Source organism: Mytilus californianus, unplaced genomic scaffold (assembly GCF_021869535.1).
Source record: "Mytilus californianus isolate M0D057914Y unplaced genomic scaffold, xbMytCali1.0.p SCAF_19, whole genome shotgun sequence".
Classification (NCBI taxonomy): domain Eukaryota; kingdom Metazoa; phylum Mollusca; class Bivalvia; order Mytilida; family Mytilidae; genus Mytilus; species Mytilus californianus.
The window spans coordinates 10206189-10229887 of record NW_026262667.1 but is presented as its reverse complement, the minus strand read 5'-3'; the positions used below and the strand labels follow the sequence as shown (position 1 = coordinate 10229887).

General features: G+C 32.2%; 2 protein-coding genes across 6 annotated transcripts in view; one reads left to right on the top strand and one right to left on the bottom strand.

Moving 5' to 3' along the window:
- The window catches only part of LOC127727247 (40S ribosomal protein S21-like), a 1096693-nt gene that overhangs the window by 20466 nt on the left and 1052528 nt on the right, over positions 1-23699 (bottom strand). The gene's annotated exons all lie outside the window — the stretch shown is intronic.
- On the top strand, positions 1225-22148 carry LOC127727003 (uncharacterized). The gene is made up of 8 exons (XM_052234373.1): positions 1225-1518; positions 2226-2398; positions 4479-4681; positions 6489-6586; positions 7954-8170; positions 10411-10536; positions 11530-11716; positions 21840-22148. The coding sequence occupies exons 1-8, from the start codon at positions 1229-1231 to the stop codon at positions 21953-21955; spliced, it is 1410 nt and encodes a 469-aa protein (XP_052090333.1). The 5' UTR covers positions 1225-1228; the 3' UTR covers positions 21956-22148.

The window sequence follows — 23699 nt, the reverse complement described above, 5'->3', positions numbered from 1 at the left end:
GGGTAAAACTATCCCCCTTTTTGGCATTAATGCTGCGTGTTTAGCGGAGAAGAAGCCAAATACCAATTTTAAAGTCTTTGGTTTGACCCGGCCGGAGTTCGAACCCACGACCTCTCGCACTCGAGGCGAACTAGCTACCACGACACCACTGACAAATAAACACGAGCACAACATATTTTCAAAATAAATAAATGTTGAATGTTTCAGTTTAAAATAATAACTATAAAATGATACCAAAGAATGTTTTACTATATAGAATGGAAAAAGTTTATTATGTAGTGGACCGTCCATGTAAACAACAGTTTCTGTATTATGATGACCTGTGTATAAACTTTATTATTGTTCTGGGTTCGAAACTAATTTGGTGAATAAAAAATTCTTATTCTAATTTTGCGTACATTTTCTTTTAATTTCTAATTCATAATAATTTTCTGTTTCAATGCAGTAACTGCTACTTCATACCCATCCAGAATTTTCAATCCTGACCTTTTTTCGCCAAATTTGGAATCTTGGATTGAATTTTTCAAATTTCTTCCATGCCCCCCACCCCCCCTAAAATCAAATGGTAAAGGTTACTACCTAACTGAGTGGCAAAATTTTAATATTGTCTCAAAGCTCCTGCATCTAAATTTATTTTTACCGTTGCAAGCGTCCTCACACTAATAGTTTTCAAATTTTGAAATAAATGAAATCCTCGTGTAAACAGAAACATTTATATTAAAAGTATCTGTGAAAGCTATACGTTATAAGTGAAATTATAGTACAGACATAAAAAGAGAAAAAAAAAATCCCGCCCAAAAATCATTTGCGACCCATAGGAGAATGATTTCGGGGGTAGAATAACTGTTCCAAATGTGCTTTTACAAAAGATCATGTAAACAATTGGTGTTGATTTACCATATATTCAACTAGATCTTTCTCGATTGGTTAAGACACAAAAACCCTCAAGAACAAAATAGCCTTATGTTCCATGTATGGCCAATTAAATACGAATAGTTTCAAAATCTAAAACCTAAAATATCAGTTCTGAAGAAATAATATATTGATGATTAATGAATTATTTTACAACAATTTGCGGACCTTTTTCTTATTTTGGAAATTCTGGAAAATTGCCAACGGTTATTACCTATGTGTGTGTTTAGCTCACGGGCACAGCGTGGTCACTGTTCTCTATCAATCAGTGACTCATTATATCATATTTAAAGGCTACTCAATTGAGTAAATAAATATGGAGGCGACAGAAAACGAAACAGGACATCGCAAATTTTACAGCAGTGGACAACCTTTCCGTTCGAAAAAGTGTAATTTTGACAGATTTATACCTTATCGTCCGAATTTAGATATCAACAAGTCACATACAAAATTACTGTCTCCAGTGAAACTTTCTCAGAAAGAACCCGGACAATACAAGGATAAACAAAAAGTGTTTTATAACAAATTATTATCTGGTGCATTCGATTCCGAGGAACCTAGAATTCTACCAACGATCCAAAGAAATGATTCAGGATATTCAAGTAAGTAATATTACTCCATATTCATGACATAGTATACTTATATTTTAAAAATGAGATAGAAATTGTCCATTTTCTGTCATCTGTGACATTTTACGAAAGAATATTTATCACATGTGGCTTGTGTTTTAATTGTTAGGAATACTTTTTTTTCGAATATAAAGATGAACAATAAAAATAAACAAAATGTAATAAGCTACATTGATCAATGTATTTTTCGATCTTTTGTTGCTACACGTTTTTTTTTTAAATTTTCAAAACAAAATAAAAGTAGACCAGAACAAAATCCTAAATCCAAATTTAAAATAATGAACCCAGTGTAACTTTATGGTGATGAAGTTGTAAACATCAGATATGCAGAATAAACACTTGGCTGTTAAAATGAAATTTTGTATTTGCTCTGAAACTAAAATTTGAGTTTAAATACTTATTTTGGATACCCACATGTTCATCTGAATTATTACTGGTAAATTGATGCTTTGTAAATTATTTGTTTATTTGAAGTGTTGTCTATATGTTCCATCTTGTTCTAGGTCCAACTACACCACTACACTCACCATTTGTTTATTTGAAGTGTTGTCTATATGTTCCATCTTGTTCTAGGTCCAACTACACCACTACACTCACCATTTGTTTATTTGAAGTGTTGTCTATATGTTCCATCTTGTTCTAGGTCCAACTACACCACTACACTCACCATTTGTTTATTTGAAGTGTTGTCTATATGTTCCATCTTATTCTAGGTCCAACTACACCACTACACTCACCATTTTTTGATTCTACAATGGACAAAGTATTTGGTTCCCCTGAATGTAAAGAAGATAGAAGAAGGGTTGTTACATCTCCATCCTGTATCATGGATATGCCTTGTTTAAGGAACGATTTTTGTGAGTATTTCCAATAATTGTCTTCAAGTCTATACACTATTAAATACAATATACTCAATAAAGATCCCTCTAAATTTCATTCAATTGATACATTTTATAACACTTACCGTTACTTTGATGATATTTTTGCTTTAAATAATCAAAATTTCTCTAATTATACTGTGGAAATATTCCCGAGCCTGAGGGAGCTAAATTTAAATAAATATAATTTTAACAGCACTAATTGTCGTTTTATAGATTTGATATTTCAGTTTCACAAGGGAAAATTAAAACAAAAATTTTGACAAAATAGACAATTTTTCGTTCCCTAATGTTTATTTTCCTTTTTTGGACATTGATGTTACTCTGGGCCCTTCTTAGGGTGTTTAATATTTCCAAACTCGTTCACTATGCCCGTGTCGGTAGTGACGTTTAAGATATCAACGAACGTAATCCATATATAATGGTAAATAATTAAGTCAGGGATTTCGTTACCGTAAATTTCTTAAAGCTTTTACTAGATTCTTTCATTGATACAAACATTTGATTGTGAAATTTGGCTGCGTCTGTAAAATTCTTGTCACATCGCAAATTTTACGGTAATACTGTTTATAAAGCCCGTAAATTTAGATAGAACAATATAAACTTATTGATCCTTCGAATAAACTTGTTCTTAAAAGATATGAATTAAACACCGTAGTAAGATCTTTGAATATTGCTTTATTGGTTCTAACTTTGAATCTTTTTTTGAAAAATAAAAGGCTTAGTTAAATATATATTTACGTCCTGCAATCTTGAAAATTTATTTATTCCTTTTCTCGCGCACCAAATTTAAAAAAAAAGAATTTAACTATAAATGTAATGGTAAATAGTCTCAATCAAAATATTTTATTTACCTTCTCCGGGATCAAAATATTTTTTTCTTCAAAGTTGTGAATCAGAATAATTTTTTTTCTAGAAAAAAACTTAACCTTATATGTATAATCAAGAATATGGACTTACAATACGATTGGCGTGGCATGATATTATTAGTTACACATTATGCTAGTGACCTAATACGATGTATATGGGATCAGTAAATTCCACATGGGGTGAGAGCGAACCCCCATAAGGAATTTATTGACCCCATATATATCGTATTAGGTCACTAGCACACTGTGTAACGAATTGATCTTACCAACTATCTTAACAGGTGGCATTTAGACTAGTGACTTATCAAAGTGATCAAGTCTTCAATATTTTAAAAGAACCTACTTCCATTGGTCTATACAAAAACAAATGCTAACAATAACAACTTGCTAGCTTTAATGTGTTTTCTGCATTTATTTTCAGTCGTTCATCATCTATTTCTTCATTTTTTAGTTGGACGAAACGTTTCAAATTTTTTTCAACGTCATGCTGTTTTTATAAAGACGTAACACTACTACCAACCGTATATTGAACTAAAACACACCTACTATCCCCATATTAGATATACAGGGTCTTCACGTGTCTGCTTTTAACCAATGATATTTCTAGAAATGTATAGGAGGTAAGATAAATACCTACCGATGCGAATCTCCAGATATTATTCCGAATTTGGATGGATGTTGCTCTTTTCAAAGCTTTATGTTTTTTAAAGTGTTTTTCCTGTTTGTACGGCGATCTTATTACTTTTGATATATATAGATATAAGAAGATGTGGTATGAGTGCCAATGAGACAACTCTCCATCCAAGTCAAAATTTATAAAAGTAAACCATTATAGGTCACAGTACGGTCTTCAACACGGAGCCTTGGCTCACACCGAACAGTAAGCTATAAAGGGCCTCAAAAAATTACTAGTGTAAAACCATTCAAACGGGAAAACCAACGGTCTAATCTATATAAAAAACGAGAAACGAGAAACACTTATGAACCACATCAACAAACGACAACTACTGAACATCAGATTCCTGACTTAGGACAGGTGCAAACAAATGCAGCGGGTTTAAATATACATATATATATATATATATATATATATATATATTTGGTGCCTCTGGAGTATTATTTCCGATTTCCTTTAATCTGTTAACTACAATTTTATACATAATACTATATTTATGTAAATTGTTTGATAGATACAAACGTGTTAGACTGGGGTTCTACAAACCAGATAGCAGTAGCGTTACAACATATAACGTACATATGGAACGCTGATACTAAACGGTGTATACAGATAGAAGTCAAGTCTGGAGACGTAGACAATTATTACGTGTCTTCTTTGTCCTGGAATCCAGGTGGTAAATTTGTAGGGATTGCTGATAATAGCGGAGAAGTCATGGTAATTTTATTACTATTAGTAAAGTCTTATTATCCTAGGGGGGGGGGGGGGGACTAGGATGAAATTTGAAAAAAATAGGCAGGACAGGAGTTTTGAGTAAAAAGAAAGGCAGGATGAGACACTTGTAAAAAGTCAGAATGACAATTTAGGTAAAAAAAAGTCAGGATAAACTAAAAAAAAAAGGCAGGACCGAATAGAGTGGAAAATAAAAAGGCAGGATAGAGATTACAACTAAAAAAAAATGCAGGACAAAATTTTGCATCCTAGCCCCCCCCCCCCCCCCCCCCCCCATAAAATTCAAATGGTAGCTCCCATACTGTTGGTAAAGTTTACACTGATACAAGCTCGCAGTTGGCATTTTGATTTCTTTTTTCTTTTTTTTTTTTGGTTAATTCATTGTGATAAAAATATATACAGGCGGAAACTCAGTTGAAATTAAACAAAAGAAATGGAACTCTTTGTTAGAGAAGGTACAAAAGGCCAAGTTGGTAAATTTGAATTGTTTACATCTGTTTCTATGGGCTTTTAAAGTTTAATGAATGTGCCTAATTTAGGATTTTAGGCGACTTATGTATGTGTTTTTACTTAAATTATGGTATGGAGCTTCGAGATATTTGTAAACTTTTAAATTATAGACAAATTTTCATAAAACAGTCGATTGTGGTAGGTGCAAATACATGTGGATCTTTTTTGTGCATAAGCATAAATTCCGCCGAAAAACATTCCAAAGAAAGATAATAGCTTGATCTTTTAATAGCATTTATTTGCATCTCTGCCCCCGGCGACAGTTTTTTTTGAAAAAATCCCCAAAATGGTCAATAATTTCATCTAAAAGATAAAGTCGAGTACACCTTTTTATGTTCAGGCGTGTTTGAGTTGACTATTCTGTTTTGAAAACGTATAAACGAAAAATATTTGATGCATCATCTCGCTTCAGATTGTATTATTTTTATACATGTAGGCTCTAGGTTGATATGATAACATTAAAAATTTACAGTACTTAAAAATGAAATATATGGGTCAAGTGAAATACCTTTCCAATGAGTCATAACACAGAGTAGGTGTGTTCGAATAACAATTTTTTACTAAAAGTACTTGACAACACACTTTTCAAGTGAATCTTAAAATGCATATCTTCAAAAAAAACTTCATTTTGTGTGTGTGTTATCTAGGGTAATTAGTCTTCAACCTCTGAAAATTTTTAGTCTGCCCTTCCACGAAATATTTAATTAGAATTTTTAAAAATATTTTTGAACTTTCGAAAATTCCCTCTGACAACCGATCAGACAATAGTTTTAAGTTGACCAAATGCATAAAAGTACATTAAATGATAATCAATAGCTAGTAGATACATTTGTCTTTTGAAAATACAACTGTCATATAAGGATCGTAATAATTCTGGTACCATAATGCTATGTGGATAAATTTATCGGTTTTCAAGAACTAAATTGACAGCGCGTCATCACTACAATGGCTTCCATTTTTACGATTATAAAAATTAGGTGGCTTAATGGGGAGAAAATTTTGACGAAGTAGAATCCTGACTGTATACTTTATAGTTTATGTCTTTTTGTTCGATTTTCTTTGTGATTCGTGTCTATCTGATCAGTCAAGATTGGCAATTATACCATATCTGCTTATTTTGATATAGTAAATATCAATTTATCTTTTCTTATAACATGAAAAGAAATTCAAGGAAAATAATTTCTGAGGACAGTCTACATTTATCAACGCGGTTTTCAATACATATCCGTGCCACAGATATTATTGCAATTAATATTAAAATGAACAATATTTGTGTTTATAGATATGTGACCCGGAACAAGCTAAAATAATACAACAAACACCCCTCAAATATAACGCACCTATTGGGGTCATGCGGTGGACACACCATGGTATATTCTGGTAGGTACATTAGAGAATTCTTGATATCTCACGTGCGTAATGTTGCGCTACTTAAACACAAGGATCTGGATGGGGATCTTGATTCTGTATGTTTTAATATTTTGGGCCATTTTTTCTTTTCTTTATCTATTTTGTCCCTTAATCTCCATTCTTTTTATTTTAGCACCCAATTTTATTTTATTTTTGTCTATTTTTGTCTATTCTTTAATTGTTGGCCCATCTGTCTGTATACGTAGTCTTTGTTCATAATTTTCTATTCTTTAAGCCCCTCTAGACCCTCATACACTACAACTCTAATTTAAGCAAAATCAGCCGATTTTATAGGACAACTAGACTTCAAAACCTTGCAGTATATAAATTATATCCTTACGTCACGTCTAAGTGTAACGTAAAACTTATGTCGTTTCGTATAATGTATATAAAAAGAATAATCGAAAGGTGCTTTGGAAAGGTATACCATATACTGCTCTGCAAGTGACATCCACGTTTTCAAAAATCCATTATGAATCAAATAAAAAGGGTAGTATTTTTTAAAAATATTTTGTTTAACCCCACTTGTGAGACACGCAACACATAAAAGTCAACCTGTTTGGATGCATTGAGTATATATAAACACTTTCTCGTCTTAAATAGTTAAAAAAAGGTAGAAAATGGGCGATGAGACGTAATGAACCATTTAGCGATATACAGAGAAGGCCAGACTGTATCCAAATTCATAGTAAATAAGAGAAAAAATAACCATGTACACATTATCACACTGTCCTTGGGGAGATCTGATTTTGAAGTAGACAATACCAATTAGATCTAATGGTTGATAATGATAATAATAAAATGGATATAATTACCGTCCTATCTATGCAGTATTATTAAGAAGCCACTTGTATTATTAATTTGTTGTTTGGCGCTGAAAATAGATTCGGATAATTAATTTCTATCTTCATTACGTATTTAAAATTTATTTCTATTGATTTTTTTATGAAGGACTTTTCTTGAAGGGGTGTTACACATTTGGTGTGACCAAATTTAAGGTTCGTTTTTAAGCTACAGGTTCTGCTAAATTCTCATAACTTGTAAGAATTATACTCGGAAAAACACAGTATGCGGCAAGATAGAAAACTAAATGATATAATTCTGAAATAAAATATGAGAAAATATCTCTCATTTTTCAGAGAAGAAAAAAGAATGAATTAGGTCACCGTACTCGTTTTCTTGCTAAATATCAAATTGAAATATTAAAACATCTGCATTTAAGCTAAAATGTTCTACATAATTTCACTTATGCGCCTTCCATTTTTTCCTGATCATTGGTGGTAATTTGCAGTCAAAATATTGCCATACAAGTTATCCCCCTTGAATTCATATTTCAGCGGCAACAGAAACGGATCAATTGTATTACTGGACCCTCGAACCCCCAATATGGTGGTGGCTGAATTTCTTGGACATAAAAGAGAGGTCTGTGGATTAGAAATAGCAGACGGTACAAATTACATGGCTAGTGGAGGCGATGAGGGAATAGTTTATATTTGGGAATTAAGAACAATTAAATGTTACAGGGAAATCAATGCTCATTCTGCATGTTCAAAGGTAAGTTGGAATTTAGCTTTTCCATGTTTCTTTCGTTTTGTGCCGTGCGACTTAATTAAAGGTTTGCCCATCACTGCAGGAGTACTTTCGTGATTATGCTCATCAGATAAAGTAATAAAGAGTCACATATTGTATTAGCTAAAAATTGTATTTGGTAATATCAAGTCTATTCAGTGCTAGTACACGTGTTTGATTTACGTGTATTTTAATGTTCAGCAGCCACAAATAGCTCTTATCATACATCTCCTTTCGAGTCTTTATCTACAAAAAAAAACCCCAAAACAAATATTCGAAAGAGCAAAACACCTCAATTATATATGAAATGGCATAAAGGTAAAAATGCAGGGGATTTTAAAACATGACCCTAAAAAGAAAATTTTATTCTTTATTTTGCTGATGATGCCCAAAACATTTTTGTTAATAATCAGCTTTAACACGACCAGCCTTTTAGAAAAGCTATTACTTTTTAAAAAGCAAGGGCGTGTTTTTTTGTTCTTCGGTAGTGAGCCAGAAGAGGTCCATTTCTGTTTTTTTTTGCATTGGGAAGATTTGTTTCTCTTCTACCCCTTCCTTTTAAATAGGTAGTTTAGACGGCAGAGGCACATAACAAACATGGCGTCGTTTAGTCTAAATGACACTAATAAATTTATGAATGCAGATATAATAGAATGTGAGCTGAGTGATAAACGTTTTTATGGTATGGAAGCCTTAATAGGACATCCCTGTAGGGACGATAAGCTGGATAGATATAAAAACTACACGGACAATAACAGTAAGGAGACGAATATTCTAGGGGGGTGGGGGCCAGCAGGATTTTTTCCGGATTAATTATTCATTTTAATCAGTCGCTAAGCATTTTATTGAGTATGAAATATTAGTAAAAACTTTCAAAGCATCCCATAAATAAAACACTTATACTTCGCACATACTTTTTCAAAAATATATCGCCTGCTCCTATAACTTAGTTTTGAATGTTTCATCGCTTTGGATGTTTTAGGAATGACTGTCTTCAAAGATGATATTTCGACGAAAATCTTACGACAAATACTTCACTAAAGTCATGAACAATTCTGTATACTTATTTTCAATTTTAGTCGTAAGATTTTTTTGTAAAACGCAGGCCAGGTACGTATTTTGATAATTATGGTGACATAAAATACTACTTATTACTGGAAATTGTACTACTGAGCACTATGATGGGTGCCACTGGTATATAAAAGTGGCGCAGAACTGTTATACTCTTCCGACGTTCATGAGTTATTCTTAAAGATTTTATGGGGGTTCACTGTGCTGTTACTACTACAGTGGTGTTTAACAACATTGACTCCCCACGAGGGTATCGCACGGTCGGTCCCAGTGTATTATTTAGATCGTTTCATTATGCCTTTCAATATCAGTCACAAAAGTGCTGTAAACATGAAAATCTACTCGGGAAAATTTGAATGAATAATACTATTCATTTTTAGGAGGATTTTTGCATTTTTAAAGGCTGTCAAATTCATGTTCACCGATTTGACTCAAATTCACATTATGGATTTATAACATTCTAAAACGAATATGCAAATTACAAAAAGTCCAAAAGAAACAATTAGCAATACATTGAGTCGTTGTATATCAGCATTTCGTGTGTATTTTTGTCTAGACGACATCTGATTAACCATCGAAATGAGCTCCGAAGAATGCAGACGATCATATGACCTGATATAAACATAAACATAAATATAGATACACAGCCAAGCACGTGCAATCGTATTATGACAATTTTTCTAGGTCTGTCTGGTTTCATGTCATTGATTAAGAAAATATATAAATAATCGTTTTACCTGTATTAGAATGATTTTTTTTATGTGCAGAATCAGTCAACGAAATAATTTTTCTCGGTGGATCCCGTGTTTCACTTTCAATGTTGACTTCTTTTTATTTTTAATGATTGATCAGCCTTAGCATATGCGTAGCTCATGCCAGATAATGGTGAAATTGGAGGTCAATTGAATACGGATTCACATAAGTTTGAATTATTGAGTTGCAAGCCAAATGAATAATACATTAGCGATGTTTTTTTTTGTCTTATTTTGACAAAATTAAAGTAAACTGACTGTTAATAGCGAAATATAATTTCACAATTCTGTTTTTATATATGTTTGGAACATTTTATTTTGTCTAAATCGTAGCTAATGTCCTTAGCACTCAAGACCCACATTTTTGAGCTGGCTTGCATATTATGAAAAGTTTTTTTTTAGGCTTTATCTTGGTGTCCATGGAGAAAAAGCGTCATAGCTACGGGTGGTGGATCGAGTGATGGGTATATCAAATTGTGGCATGTACATACGGGAGAAAAAATGGCGGAAATATACACAAAATCACAGGCAAGTTAAGTTAGATTTTCGTTTACGATTTTATATAAACTTTATTGTTGCTTCAGGCGAATTTGTATATGTTTTGGGAATTAATGTTGAAGTCATTTATGGGTAGGAAAAGGAAAGCAAAATAGGCTTTTAATATTTGTTGACTAAAATGAGGCATTAAATTTTGTGATAGAAGTCGTTGGAAAAATTGAACTGGCATAATCACAGAATCCCTCTGGCGGATATCCAGTTGAAATGAAACAGTAAAAAAATTATTATAGAAAGTAACAATGATAAAGTTGGCATATTTGGTTACTTTTTTCTTTTTCTATGGTCTTCAAAAGTTTAATGCAGGTGTATAGTTTAAGATTGTTTGTATCAATATTTAATTATACCCACATACTATTATGGAACAACGTACCAGTAATATCGTTTCAATTGAAGAGAGTAATCACAAAATAGGTAATTTCTGTTGGTGCAAATCGTTTTGCATCTTGAAGAAACCTACGCATGTTACATTCAATTTGAAAAAAATTCCACAGAAAGCCAAAGGATTAATATTTCAAAAGCACCCATCTATGTCTGCCCTCGGCAACGATATTTTTGGAAATGATTTTAACCATACTGGTTAAGAATGATATATTGAAGGTCTTTTTAAAGTTTACAATATTTGGTTCCAGTCGGAAAGAAAACATGACCAATAGAGGCAATCTTTGATTCTCATTGGTCAATTTTCAAAAACGATCTGAAAATAAAAGGTGAAATGTTTTGATATTTTATCTAGTAAACGACACCTCTTTACAGAATGTTTTATTTTTTTACTTATTTTGAAACGAATATTAATGTCGATTTGGAACATAATACCTTACATACCCAAAACTCTTGATCCTCAAAGGGTTTTCGAAAAACCTATAAATAACAAACAAGAAGACAAACAACCTTGACCTGGAAGGGGAAATTTAGTGAAATCACTGCGAACGATTATCCACGAGTAAATTTTTGTTCATTTTGTAGATTTGCAGTCTGTTGTGGTCAGAAAATTATAGGGAGTTAGCATCAGGACATGGTTCAATGAAAGCCGATGATAATGATATAATTCTGTGGAGAATGAACCGGTTTGAGTTTTCTCCCTTGGCAAGATTGAGTCAACACTTAGGAAGACCCCTTCATATGTCACTTAGTCCTGACAAAACCACAGTCGGTGAGTTTTGAAAGGGATTCTAGGTTCAAGTTGTGTTAGAATGATTCAATTCAATACTTTATTACTTTAAGCACATTATGCTTATCAGTACAAATACAAATACAAATAATTTATTGGCACAAACACAATTACAATAATTGGCAAAGGCCCATATTTCAGTACATTATAACAATGAATACAGCATAATGAAATAATATGTTATAATTAAGAAGCTAAAATCTCATTTCTATATACCAGACATTTATGTATATAAGAACTTGTCACTTTCAGGACTTTTAAAGAGTTGCTATTAATGCAACGTTTCATATTTAGCTGACTCTCACTACAACTTGTAGGAAGTATATTTAATATAATAGTTTTAACGTTTATTCTGTAGTTAGAAAATTTTTTCACAATTGAGTAAAAAGTGATCAACAATTCAGTAAATTTTCATCTTTTACCTCACCCGATTTACATACATTACAAATTCGTTCATTGGTGGGTAAACCTAAATGTCGCCCTTTTTCTATAGCAAGATTGTGTGCACTCAATCTTATTTTACACAGAGATGACCTTTCTAATTTATTACTTAGAACATCAACATAAGAATTACACTGATTTGAATTATGAAATTGTTGATAAAATTTTAGTTTAGATGAATTGTAAATTTTTGATGATTGATCCTGCGTGCACTGATCAATCACTCGTTGTTTAATACTTGGTAGATATTGTTTAATAGAAAAGGTTCCCCCAGCTAGGTTTGAAAATCCTAGATTGTTTAGAATAGAATAAAGTTTCTTTGTCCAGGGGTTATTTTTTTCAGTTGCAAAAAAAATTTTGGATACAAGTGTGTTTTCAGACCTTAAAATATGTTCAAAAAATTTAATAGAAGAAAATGAGATTTTTGACCACAATGGTAGCCTGCCAAGTTCGGCTCTACAAGCAGCATTAATTGCTTTGCAATGAACACCTAGAATTTCTTTTATGAACTTCATATGGAATTTTTCCAAAATGGAATTGTCTCAAACACCCCAAACCTCACTACAATACAGCAAGATGGGACTTACTAATGAATCAAATAATTTTTCTAAAAGTTTACAAGGATTATCCAATCCAATTGTTTTCTTAATCTTAAAACATGCTTTCCTAGCTTTTTCCATTAGTAAGGATACAGCTAAATTAAAATTGCCATTACACTTTAACATTATTCCCAAGTAACAATATTTTAAGACGGTTTGTATGTCATTATCTTTATAAATAATTTCATTTAAATGTGTTTTACCATTAGAATTAAATACTAATAACTTTGATTTTTGTACATTAACATGTAGTTTCCAATTCGAGCAACATGTACCAAGAATATTGAGACTGGTTTGTAAACCAGTTTTGCTTTCTGATAGTAATACAATATCATCAGCATATAATAAACAATTTACAGACAAATCAACAACTCTAACTGGCTCACAGTTACCATTGATTAAATCTTTTACGACATCATCAATACAAATATTAAAAAGTACAAGAATAAATACAAAACATATTTATAATATAAAATGGCATGATACACTAGAGAGGCATATACACATCAATCATTGTCCACTAACAGTTCAGTCCTTTGATTAAGAGCATTAAATAAGAATTTACACAAATTACGCTAATCTTTGACATTTTCAGTGCTGAGATGTTGAACATATTTGAACGACGATGAACGCTTATCATTAGATGGTTTAATAAACTGCCACCTTAAATCTCTATAGCACGACGATGAACGCTTATCATTAGATGGTTTAATAAACTGCCACCTTAAATCTCTATAGCATTCACATTGATTAATAATGTTCGATCATTTGTCATAAGATGCTGATTGATTGAATGATTGTTGCTTGCTTGATACTGAGAATGTTTTTTTCTGTGTTTTGTGACAATATATCCAAATGCATTTCATGAAAAAGTAAAAAGCAACATATAATGCAATAACATTAACGGTACCAATTTTACTGAACCATATGCGCATTTCGACAATTATGACAACATATTTGGTACGTTTGGATGACGTGTTTTTCAACAAACAATCGGCATTCTCATGGGAACCAACTTCCTTTATTCATATGAGGCTGACTTCATACAGGAACTTCTTAGGAAGAAAGAAAAGAAGTTAGCAGTATCCTTAAACTTCACATTCCGCTATATAGATGATGTTCTCTCACTAAATAATTCAAATTTGGTGACTATTTTGAACGAATCTATCCCATCGAACTTGAGATAAAGAATACAACAGATACAGTTAATATAAAAATAAGAAGATGTGGTATAATTGTCAATGAGAAAATTCTCCACAAGAGATCAAATGACACAGAAATTAACAACTATAGGTCACCGTACGGCCTTCAACAATAAGTAAAACCCATACCGCATAGTCAGCTATAAAAAGTCCCGAAGTCTGCCTCATATCTTGACTTACATCTAGAAATTGACAATGATGGTCGGTTGAAAACAAAACTTTACGACAAAGAGATGATTTCAGCTTCCCAATTGTGAACTTTCCATTTCTATGTAGCAACTCTTCGTAAATTTTACGGACGTCATCACGAGTTGGTTGACCGTTATGGAGTATCCGTTTCACAGATGACGACGATGTTCCAAATGTAACTACAATCCCGTCCCCTTTTCCCCGAATTAAAATTATCACCGGGTTTGTACTAACATTAGCAACACGACGGGTGCCACATGTGGAACAGGATCTGCTTACCCTTCCGTAGCACCTGAGATCACCCCCAGTTTTTGGTGGGGTTCTTGTTGCTCAGTCTTTGGTATTCTATGTTATGTTTTGTGTAATGAGTTTGTCTGTTTGTCTTTTTCTTTTTTAGCCATGGCGTTGTCAGTCTATTTTCGACTTATGAGTTTGAATGTCCCTTTTGTATCCTTCGCCTCTTTTAATTTTGTAAATAGAAATTTCAATAACACAATATCCGTATTTTCTTGCCAATACCGAAGAACTGGCTACTAAGCTGATGATACCGTCGGCGACTTACAGACCATCAGCAGAGGTATCGACCCAGTGGTAATAATAACATTAACGGTATCAATTTGCCGCACCAGATGCGCATTGTCTCTTCAGTGTTGCTCTAGTGTTGTTCTAGGCCAAACAATTGAAAATCCGAATCATATTCAAAAATTGAAGAGGTAATAAGACCAAAAGTATAGCCAAAGCCGGGCAAGTAATCAGAGTTTTGCATGAGGGAGATATATTCCTTAATTTAAAATAATTTCCAACATTATGTAATAGCAAATTTCAATAAAACAATATCCGTATTTTCATGCCAGTACCGAAGCACTGGCTACTGGGCTGGTGATACCCTCGGGGACTAAAAGCCCACCAGCACAAGATAATATAGGTACTGACTGTGTTGTAATAAACCCTGAAATTTTTGGATAATATCATTAACTATGCGTATTTGATCACTTTCTAATGGTTAGGTTGTAATAAACCCTGACAATATTTGTTTAATATTATACACCTATTGACTGGTTATGAGGGTAATAGCAAGTTTGTTGTCCCTGAGATACCAACTATTGCTCGAGGCGAAGCCGAGGGCAATAGTCAGTATCAAAGTGACAACAAACTTGCTATTACCCTCATAACCAGTCATTAACTGTTTTATTATACCGAACAAAACAACTTTCTAAAAAGACTACAAGTTTACGCCACTTGGAAAAAAACACCAAATAGTGTCATAGAAATGCACAAGATGAACTATCAGATTTTTTTTGCCCGTGTGGTATTTGTCAATATTTTAATTACTGTAATCAAGACCAGGAATCCTCGTGTAAAAATTCCCATGCTTATAATAAACGCCAGCTAAAATATTTTACCATACATCAAAGCAATCCCAGATTATGAAGACGACGACATACCCATACCATAAATTTGTTATGTTTTAGTTCTTAAAAGATGTCGCCTAGATTTTCTTTTTCTTTTTTAATTCCTTCTGGTAAGTAATATATACATTTGAAATTACGACGACAGATTATACCGTTTACGATATTTCAGAGTTTAACATGTAACGTTGCCAAGCGCACAAATCCAAGCAGAATAGTCTATGACGTCATTGTTGTCCACTGAAAAATTAGTATGAAAAAGTACGGGAAATATGTTTACAAAACTATTGACCGGGGTAATGGTCTTTGAAACTATTGACTAACAAATAGTCTGTGGAACGAAATAGCACAAATATTTCATTCTTTTTTAAATAGAAAAAAACATACTGAGGTATAATAACATAAACTATGTGTATTTGATTACTCTCTAACGGTTAGGTTGTAATAAGCCCTGACAATATTTGTATAATAACATAAACTATGTGTACTTGATTACTTTCTAATGGTTAGGTTGTAATAAGCCCTGACAATATTTGTATAATAACATAAACTATGTGTATTTGATTACTCTCTAATGGTAAGAATGTAATAAGCCCTGACAATATTTGTATAATAACATAAACTATGTGTATTTGATTACTCTCTGAGGGTGAGGTTGTAATAAGCCCTGACAATATTTGTATAATAACATAAACTATGTGTATTTGATTACTTTCTAACGGTTAGGTTGTAATAAGCCCTGACAATATTTGTATAATAACATAAACTATGTGTATTTGATTACTCTCTAATGGTTAGGTTGTAATAAGCCCTGACAATATTTGTATAATAACATAAACTATGTGTATTTGATTACTCTCTAATGGTTAGGTTGTAATAAGCCCTGACAATATTTGTATAATAACATAAACTATGTGTATTTGATTACTTTCTAATGGTGAGGTTGTAATAAGCCCTGACAATATTTGTATAATAACATAAACTATGTGTATTTGAATACTCTCTAATGGGTAGGTTGTAATAAGCCCTGACAATATTTGGATAATAACATAAACTATGTGTATTTGATTACTCTCTAATGGGTAGGTTGTAATAAGCCCTGACAATATTTGTATAAGAATATAAACTATGTGTATTTGATTACTCTCTAATGGTGAGGTTGTAATAAGCCCTGACAATATTTGTATAATAACATAAACTATGTGTATTTGATTACTCTCTAATGGTGAGGTTGTAATAAGCCCTGACAATATTTGTATAATAACATAAACTATGTGTATTTGATTACTCTCTAATGGTTAGGTTGTAATAAGCCCTGACAATATTTGTATAATAACATAAACTATGTGTATTTGATTACTCTCTAATGGTTAGGTTGTAATAAGCCCTGACAATATTTGTATAATAACATAAACTATGTGTATTTGATTACTTTCTAACGGTTAGGTTGTAATAAGTCCTGACAATATTTGTATAATAACATAAACTATGTGTATTTGATTATTCCCTAATGGTTAGGTTGTAATAAGCCCTGACAATATTTGTATAATAACATAAACTATGTGTATTTGATTACTCTCTAATGGTTAGGTTGTAATAATCCCTGACAATATTTGTATAATAACATAAACTATGTGTATTTGATTACTCTCTAACGGTTAGGTTGTAATAAGCCCTGACAATATTTGTATAATAACATAAACTATGTGTATTTAAAATTGAGAATGGAAATGGGGAATGTGTCAAAGAGACAACAACCCGACCATAGAACAGACAACAGCAGAAGGTCACCAACAGGTCTTCAATGCAGCGAGAAATTCCCGCACCCGGAGGCGTCCTTCAGCTGGCCCCTAAACAAATATATATACTAGTTCAGTGATAATGAACGCCATACTAAACTCCAAATTGTACACAAGAAACTAAAATTAAAAATGATACAAGACTGACAAAGGCTAGAGGCTCCTGACTTGGGACAGGCGCAAAAATGCGGCGGGGTTAAACATGTTTATGAGATCTCAACCCTCCCCCTATACCTCTAGCCAATGTAGAAAAGTAAACGCATAACAATACGCACATTAAAATTCAGTTCAAGAGAAGTCCGAGTCTGATGTCAGAAGATGTAACCAAAGAAAATAAACAAAATGACAATAATACATAAATAACAACAGACTACTAGCAGTTAACTGACATGCCAGCTCCAGACTTTAATTAAACTTATTGAAAGATTATGTCTTCATCATATGAATATCAGGCACAATCCTTCCCGTTAAGGGTTTAGTATCATACCATCACAACATATATGAGAAGAACATAACCCGTGTCATGCCAACAACTGGTTTTTAAATAAATGTGTTTAGTGCCGATGCAAAGACCCTATAAGTGAATCAATATTAACGCCAAAATATGCAATCTTTAATGACCTGACAACAGTATCGTAACTATATCCCTTCTTAATAAGTCTATTTAAAGGTTTTGTTAGCTTCAGAGGTGAATACTGACATTTTTGTGCTTTATAGAGAATATTTCCATAAAAAATGGATGTGAAATACCTGAACGTATAAGAAGTCTGCATGTTGAGGTTTATTTACGAATGATGTCCTTATACCGATGATAAAATTTAGTAAATGTTTTGACTAGTTTGTGATATCGAAAACCCTGGTGTAATAATTTTTCAGTAATACATAAATTTCTCTCGTTAAAATCTAAAACATTGTTACATACACGAGCGAATCGTACAAGTTGAGATATATAAACACCGTAAGATGGTGACAAGGGAACGTCACCATCTAAAAATGGATAATTAACGATAGGAAATGAAAAATCATCTCTTTTATCATATATTTTAGTATTAAGCTTTCCGTTAATGATATAGATATCAAGATCGAGGAAAGGGCAGTGGTCATTGTTAGTATTAGCTTTATTTAAAGTAAGTTCAACAGGATAAATTTCTTTAGTATACATACTGAAGTCGTCATTATTGAGAGCCAAAATATCATCCAAATATCTAAAAGTATTATTAAATTTGTGTATCAGATGTTGTTTCGATCGGTCTTTGCTGATTTTTGTCATAAATTGTAACTCATAGCAATACAAAAAAAAGGTCCGCAATAAGTGGTGCACAGTTAGTCTCCATTGGAATTCCGATAACCTGACAATATACGGAATCTCCAAAGCGAACAAAAATGTTATCTAGTAAAAATTCAAGGGCATATATAGTATCAAAGCATGTCCAATTGACATAGTTTTTTTGTTTATTGCTACTAAAAAATGACCTAAAAGAGTTTGAACATATATATTCACATTCTGACTTTTTAAATGCCCATTTAATTAGGTGTGTGAATTTTTTCTTAATGAGAATGTGAGGCAATGTGGTATATAGGGTAGACAAATCAAAACTTTGAACAGATTCAAAATCACCAATATATGCATGCAATTTATCAAGTACTTCCAACGAGTTCTTGACACTCCAAAAGTAATTAATTCCACTATTTTCGAAGGCCTTATTTGAACAATTTATTATCAGGTTTTTGATTGTACCAAGTGTACTGGTAAGAAGTATAGACACTTTAGTAGTGGAACAATGGCTTGAAGACGAAATGAATCTATATTTGTAAGGTGTTTTGTGTAGCTTCGGAAGCCAATACATAGTTGGGACTTTCATTGTATTTGGTTCTGCTTGTAAAGCGGTAGCTAAAAGTTTATGTTTGTTACAGATGTCGTTTTCTGAAAATGGAGTCAGTTGGAATGTTGGTGAATTGGTGATTTCTTTTTTCAGAACCTCAATGTAAAATTTACGTCATACAATAATAATATTATTAGCAGCTTTATCGGCCGGGACAAAAACAAATTCCTTGGCTAGTTCTTTTAGTTTATGTTTGATACGAGAAATAGGTTTATTGTGGTTATTGTTAAGAGTAAAATGTTCTTTAAAATGTTGAATACGTATATCAACTATGTTCATTACTAATTTAAAAAAAGAGTCCAAAGATTTTTTGTCAGCTTTTTCCCGTTTTATCCATTTCAAACAGTAAGTATGGAGTGAGTCGTGGATGATATTACGACACTCATTCCAATTAATAATTGACGGGGGACGATATTTAGGTCCTTTACTGAGGAATGATTTTAACTCTCGGTCTTGAACGATGTTAAGATCTCCTGTTATAACATGGGAAATGGGTCCATAAATGTATTCAGAATTACTGCAATTACATGAAGTAGGTGTATTTTCACTGATATTAACATCTTTACACAATTGGCTATAATTAAACACAAATTTCCGGGTAGATTTCTTGTAAATATAACAAATAAGAGGGAGCTCAGTATTATCAAAATATCCCGGAATTTGTTCTTTAACAGAATGGTCGTTAAAAATACCGGCAATATTTACAAAATCAAAACCTTTATTGACATACTTTATTTTAATAAACTGTTTTTTATGATCTTCAGGGCGATCAATTTTGGGAAACAGTTTAGAATAACAATATGCCATTATAATTTGAACGATTTCATACTTAGGACTGCTATATGAAATTGTGTTGCAATCCTCTAAAATTTTATTTAACTTAATAACCGGTAATGAACAGAGCTTTGTTAACAGATAATGTCTGCCGTTGTTTTTTGAAATAGAAATTAGGTCCGAAATATTTGATTACTCTCTAATGGTTAGGTTGTAATAAGCCCTGACAATATTTGTATAATAACATAAACTATGTGTATTTGATTACTTTCTAACGGTTAGGTTGTAATAAGCCCTGACAATATTTGTATAATAACATAAACTATGTGTATTTGATTACTTTCTAATGGTAAGGTTGTAATAAGCCCTTACAATATTTGTATAATAACACAAACTATGTGTATTTGATTACTCTCTTATGGTTAGGTTGTAATAAACCCTGACAATATTTGTATAATAACATAAACTATGTGTATTTGATTACTTTCTAACGGTTAGGTTGTAATAAGCCCTGACAATATTTGTATTATAACATTAACTATGTGTATTTGATTACTCTCTAACGGTTAGGTTGTAATAAGCCCTGACAATATTTGTATAATAACATAAACTATGTGTACTTGATTACTTTCAAATGGTTAGGTTGTAATAAGCCCTGACAATATTTGTATAATAACATAAACTATGTGTACTTGATTACTTTCTAATGGTAAGGTTGTAATAAGCCCTGACAATATTTGTATAATAACATAAACTATGTGTAATTGATTACTCTCTAATGGTTAGGTTGTAATAAGCCCTGACAATATTTGTATTATAACATAAACTATGTGTATTTGATTACTCTCTAACGGTTAGGTTGTAATAAGCCCTGACAGTATTTGTATAATAACATAAACGATGTGTACTTGATTACTTTCTAATGGTTAGGTTGTAATAAGCCCTGACAATATTTGTATAATAACATAAACTATGTGTACTTGATTACTTTCTAATGGTAAGGTTGAAATAAGCCCTGACAATATTTGTATAATAACATAAACTATGTGTAATTGATTACTCTCTAATGGTTAGGTTGTAATAAGCCCTGACAATATTTGTATAATAACATAAACTATGTGTATTTGATTACTTTCTAACGGTTAGGTTGTAATAAGCCCTGACAATATTTGTATAATAACATAAACTATGTGTATTTGATTACTCTCTAATGGTTAGGTTGTAATAAGCCCTGACAATATTTGTATAATAACATAAACTATGTGTATTCGATTACTCTCTGATGGGTAGGTTGTAATAAGCCCTGACAATATTTGTATAAGAATATAAACTATGTGTATTTGATTACTCTCTAATGGTTAGGTTGTAATAAGCCCTGACAATATTTGTATAGTAACATAAACTATGTGTATTTGATTACTCTCTAATGGTTAGGTTGTAATAAGCCCTGACAATATTTGTATAATAACATAAACTATGTGTATTTGATTACTTTCTAATGGTTAGGTTGTAATAAGCCCTGACAATATTTGTATAATATCATAAACTACTAGTAAATGTATTTGATAACTTTCTAATGGTTAGCTAAATAAGGTTTGTTTTAGACTTTTGATTTCAAGCCTTTGCTCAATACATAAATATTTAAACATGTTGTCTTCACATCTATGCAAAATCATTAATACCACTACCAGTACGTCACAATGGCCACACCGAGTGAAGCATTTAGCACACGTTGTCTTCATCCTAGTGGTCAGCCTATAACATTCCATTATAATAGTTATTATTCAGATGACCAATCTTTTTTTGTAGCTTCCGCTGGAGCTGACGAGGCATTGTGTTTATGGCAGTGTTTTCCGGTACAAAGACGGAATAGAAGGGATGGGAGAGACTCGTCACCATTGACATTAGGAAGAAGTATTAGATGAACACTGTATGGATATAAAGGGAAGTAAAACAACCTTGGGGAGCCGTAAAGACGAAATGGAAGAATGGAAATGTTGACAAGAAATTGTACCTATCATCTTTTATAAGTCCTTAGACGAATTATTTCCCCTTTCTTTGTTTTGCTGGAAAACATTTGTCTCGAGAAATTTACGACCGTTTTCCATTTCGAGTTAACTTTTTAAACTTCTATTGTTAAAACATGTTTTTCCTTCTTCCTCAATTTACAGACACAGACACAATGTCTTAACGTCTATATTAATTTGCGTTACACCAAACAAACAGTAGGTGGTCATGTATAAACTACACAGTATGTTGGACCAAATTTTGTTTTATTTGAGCTTACATTTTTGTCGAGCCTGTGCCGAAAGTCACAGACGCTAGACAAAGCGATCCTAAATTCTGTCTTTGCAGCGTCGTGAGTATTTAGTTCCAGTTTGCGGTTTAAAATTTTACAAAACATCAATAAAATTGTCAAACCATTCATGGAATTTACGAAACTTTGACAGAAGCTTCTTTCTGGTCAAAAACAGTATCTAGTGCAAAATACCGTATCTTACTGACTTTTTTTTTTATTGGCAGTTAACTTTTAGATACAGTGTAAAGTTAATTTTTTTTAGACACCAATTTCTTTGTGAAACCTTCATGGAATTTAACGAAACCTGAAGAGAAACTTCTTTATTATCACATGACAGTATGTGAAAAAAAAATATTAGTCTTAACTTTTAATTCGTACTATAATGATAAATGAACTTAGTTTTTTAACAGTTAAGGTTAACATACAGTCTAGGGTTAAAGTTTTTTTACACATCCAATAATATGTCAAACCTTCGTAGAATTTTACCAAAAGAAGCTTCTTCATGATCAAAAGACAGTATCTAGAGCAAAATTCCGTATTTTTCTGTTATGTGGACTAGTTTTTTTACAGTCAAAATTACACTTTTACACTGACATCAGTAATCGTGGGCGAGACATTGGATTCCGTTGAAACCATTACGAGCTTATCTTTACGGAAACAGACTGGAAACACATCACTTAAAGCACACCACATCTTATCAAACACACAATAACAAGTTTTATATCATTATTTGATCATTGACGTTATGTAACAAATCTTAAGTAAAATTAGCATCACATACAATAATCCTGAAGTAATTAATTTCAAATAGATGAAAATGATTTTTTAGGCACACCATACAACAGGAAGTTAATCCCATTTTCTAACAGATACCATTTGCGGTCATTCGCATATGTACAAAAAACCCTACCATGTATTACAGTCGACTACCGATTAATTATTTTAAACCTATGGTAACTGCCTAATAAACTATGCGTTATGGGCGTTGCTCATTGTTGAAGGCCGTACAGTGACCTATAGTTGTTAATTTCTGTGTCATTTGGTCTCTTGTGGAGAGTTGTCTCATTGGCAATCATACCACATCTCTTTATTTTTATAATTATAACAAAAAAAAGACAAAAATCGACCATTTGAATTAAGCCATTTATTTCAATGGAGATGCAATGATAGTGGTTTTAATTGTTGTAATAGATTTCATATTTTCTATTAAAAGTAAATTGACTTCTTGTACTTAAGTAGCAGTAGTGAAAGGTATACTTAACATACCTGTCACTGAAATTTATGTCTGATGACGTCATACAAAAGGAATACTTTTTTTCGGATCTCCAGAAAAGAACTATAGAAAAGCAGTATCTACCATTGCACCATCT

Coding starts and splice junctions, on each gene's coding strand:
- LOC127727003 (XM_052234373.1), top strand. CDS start 1,229: ATGGAGGCGACAGAAAACGAAACAGGACATCGCAAATTTTACAGCAGT. Junction 2,399..4,478: donor TTGTTTAAGGAACGATTTTT/GTGAGTATTTCC, acceptor ATTGTTTGATAG/ATACAAACGTGTTAGACTGG. Junction 6,587..7,953: donor ACACACCATGGTATATTCTG/GTAGGTACATTA, acceptor TTCATATTTCAG/CGGCAACAGAAACGGATCAA.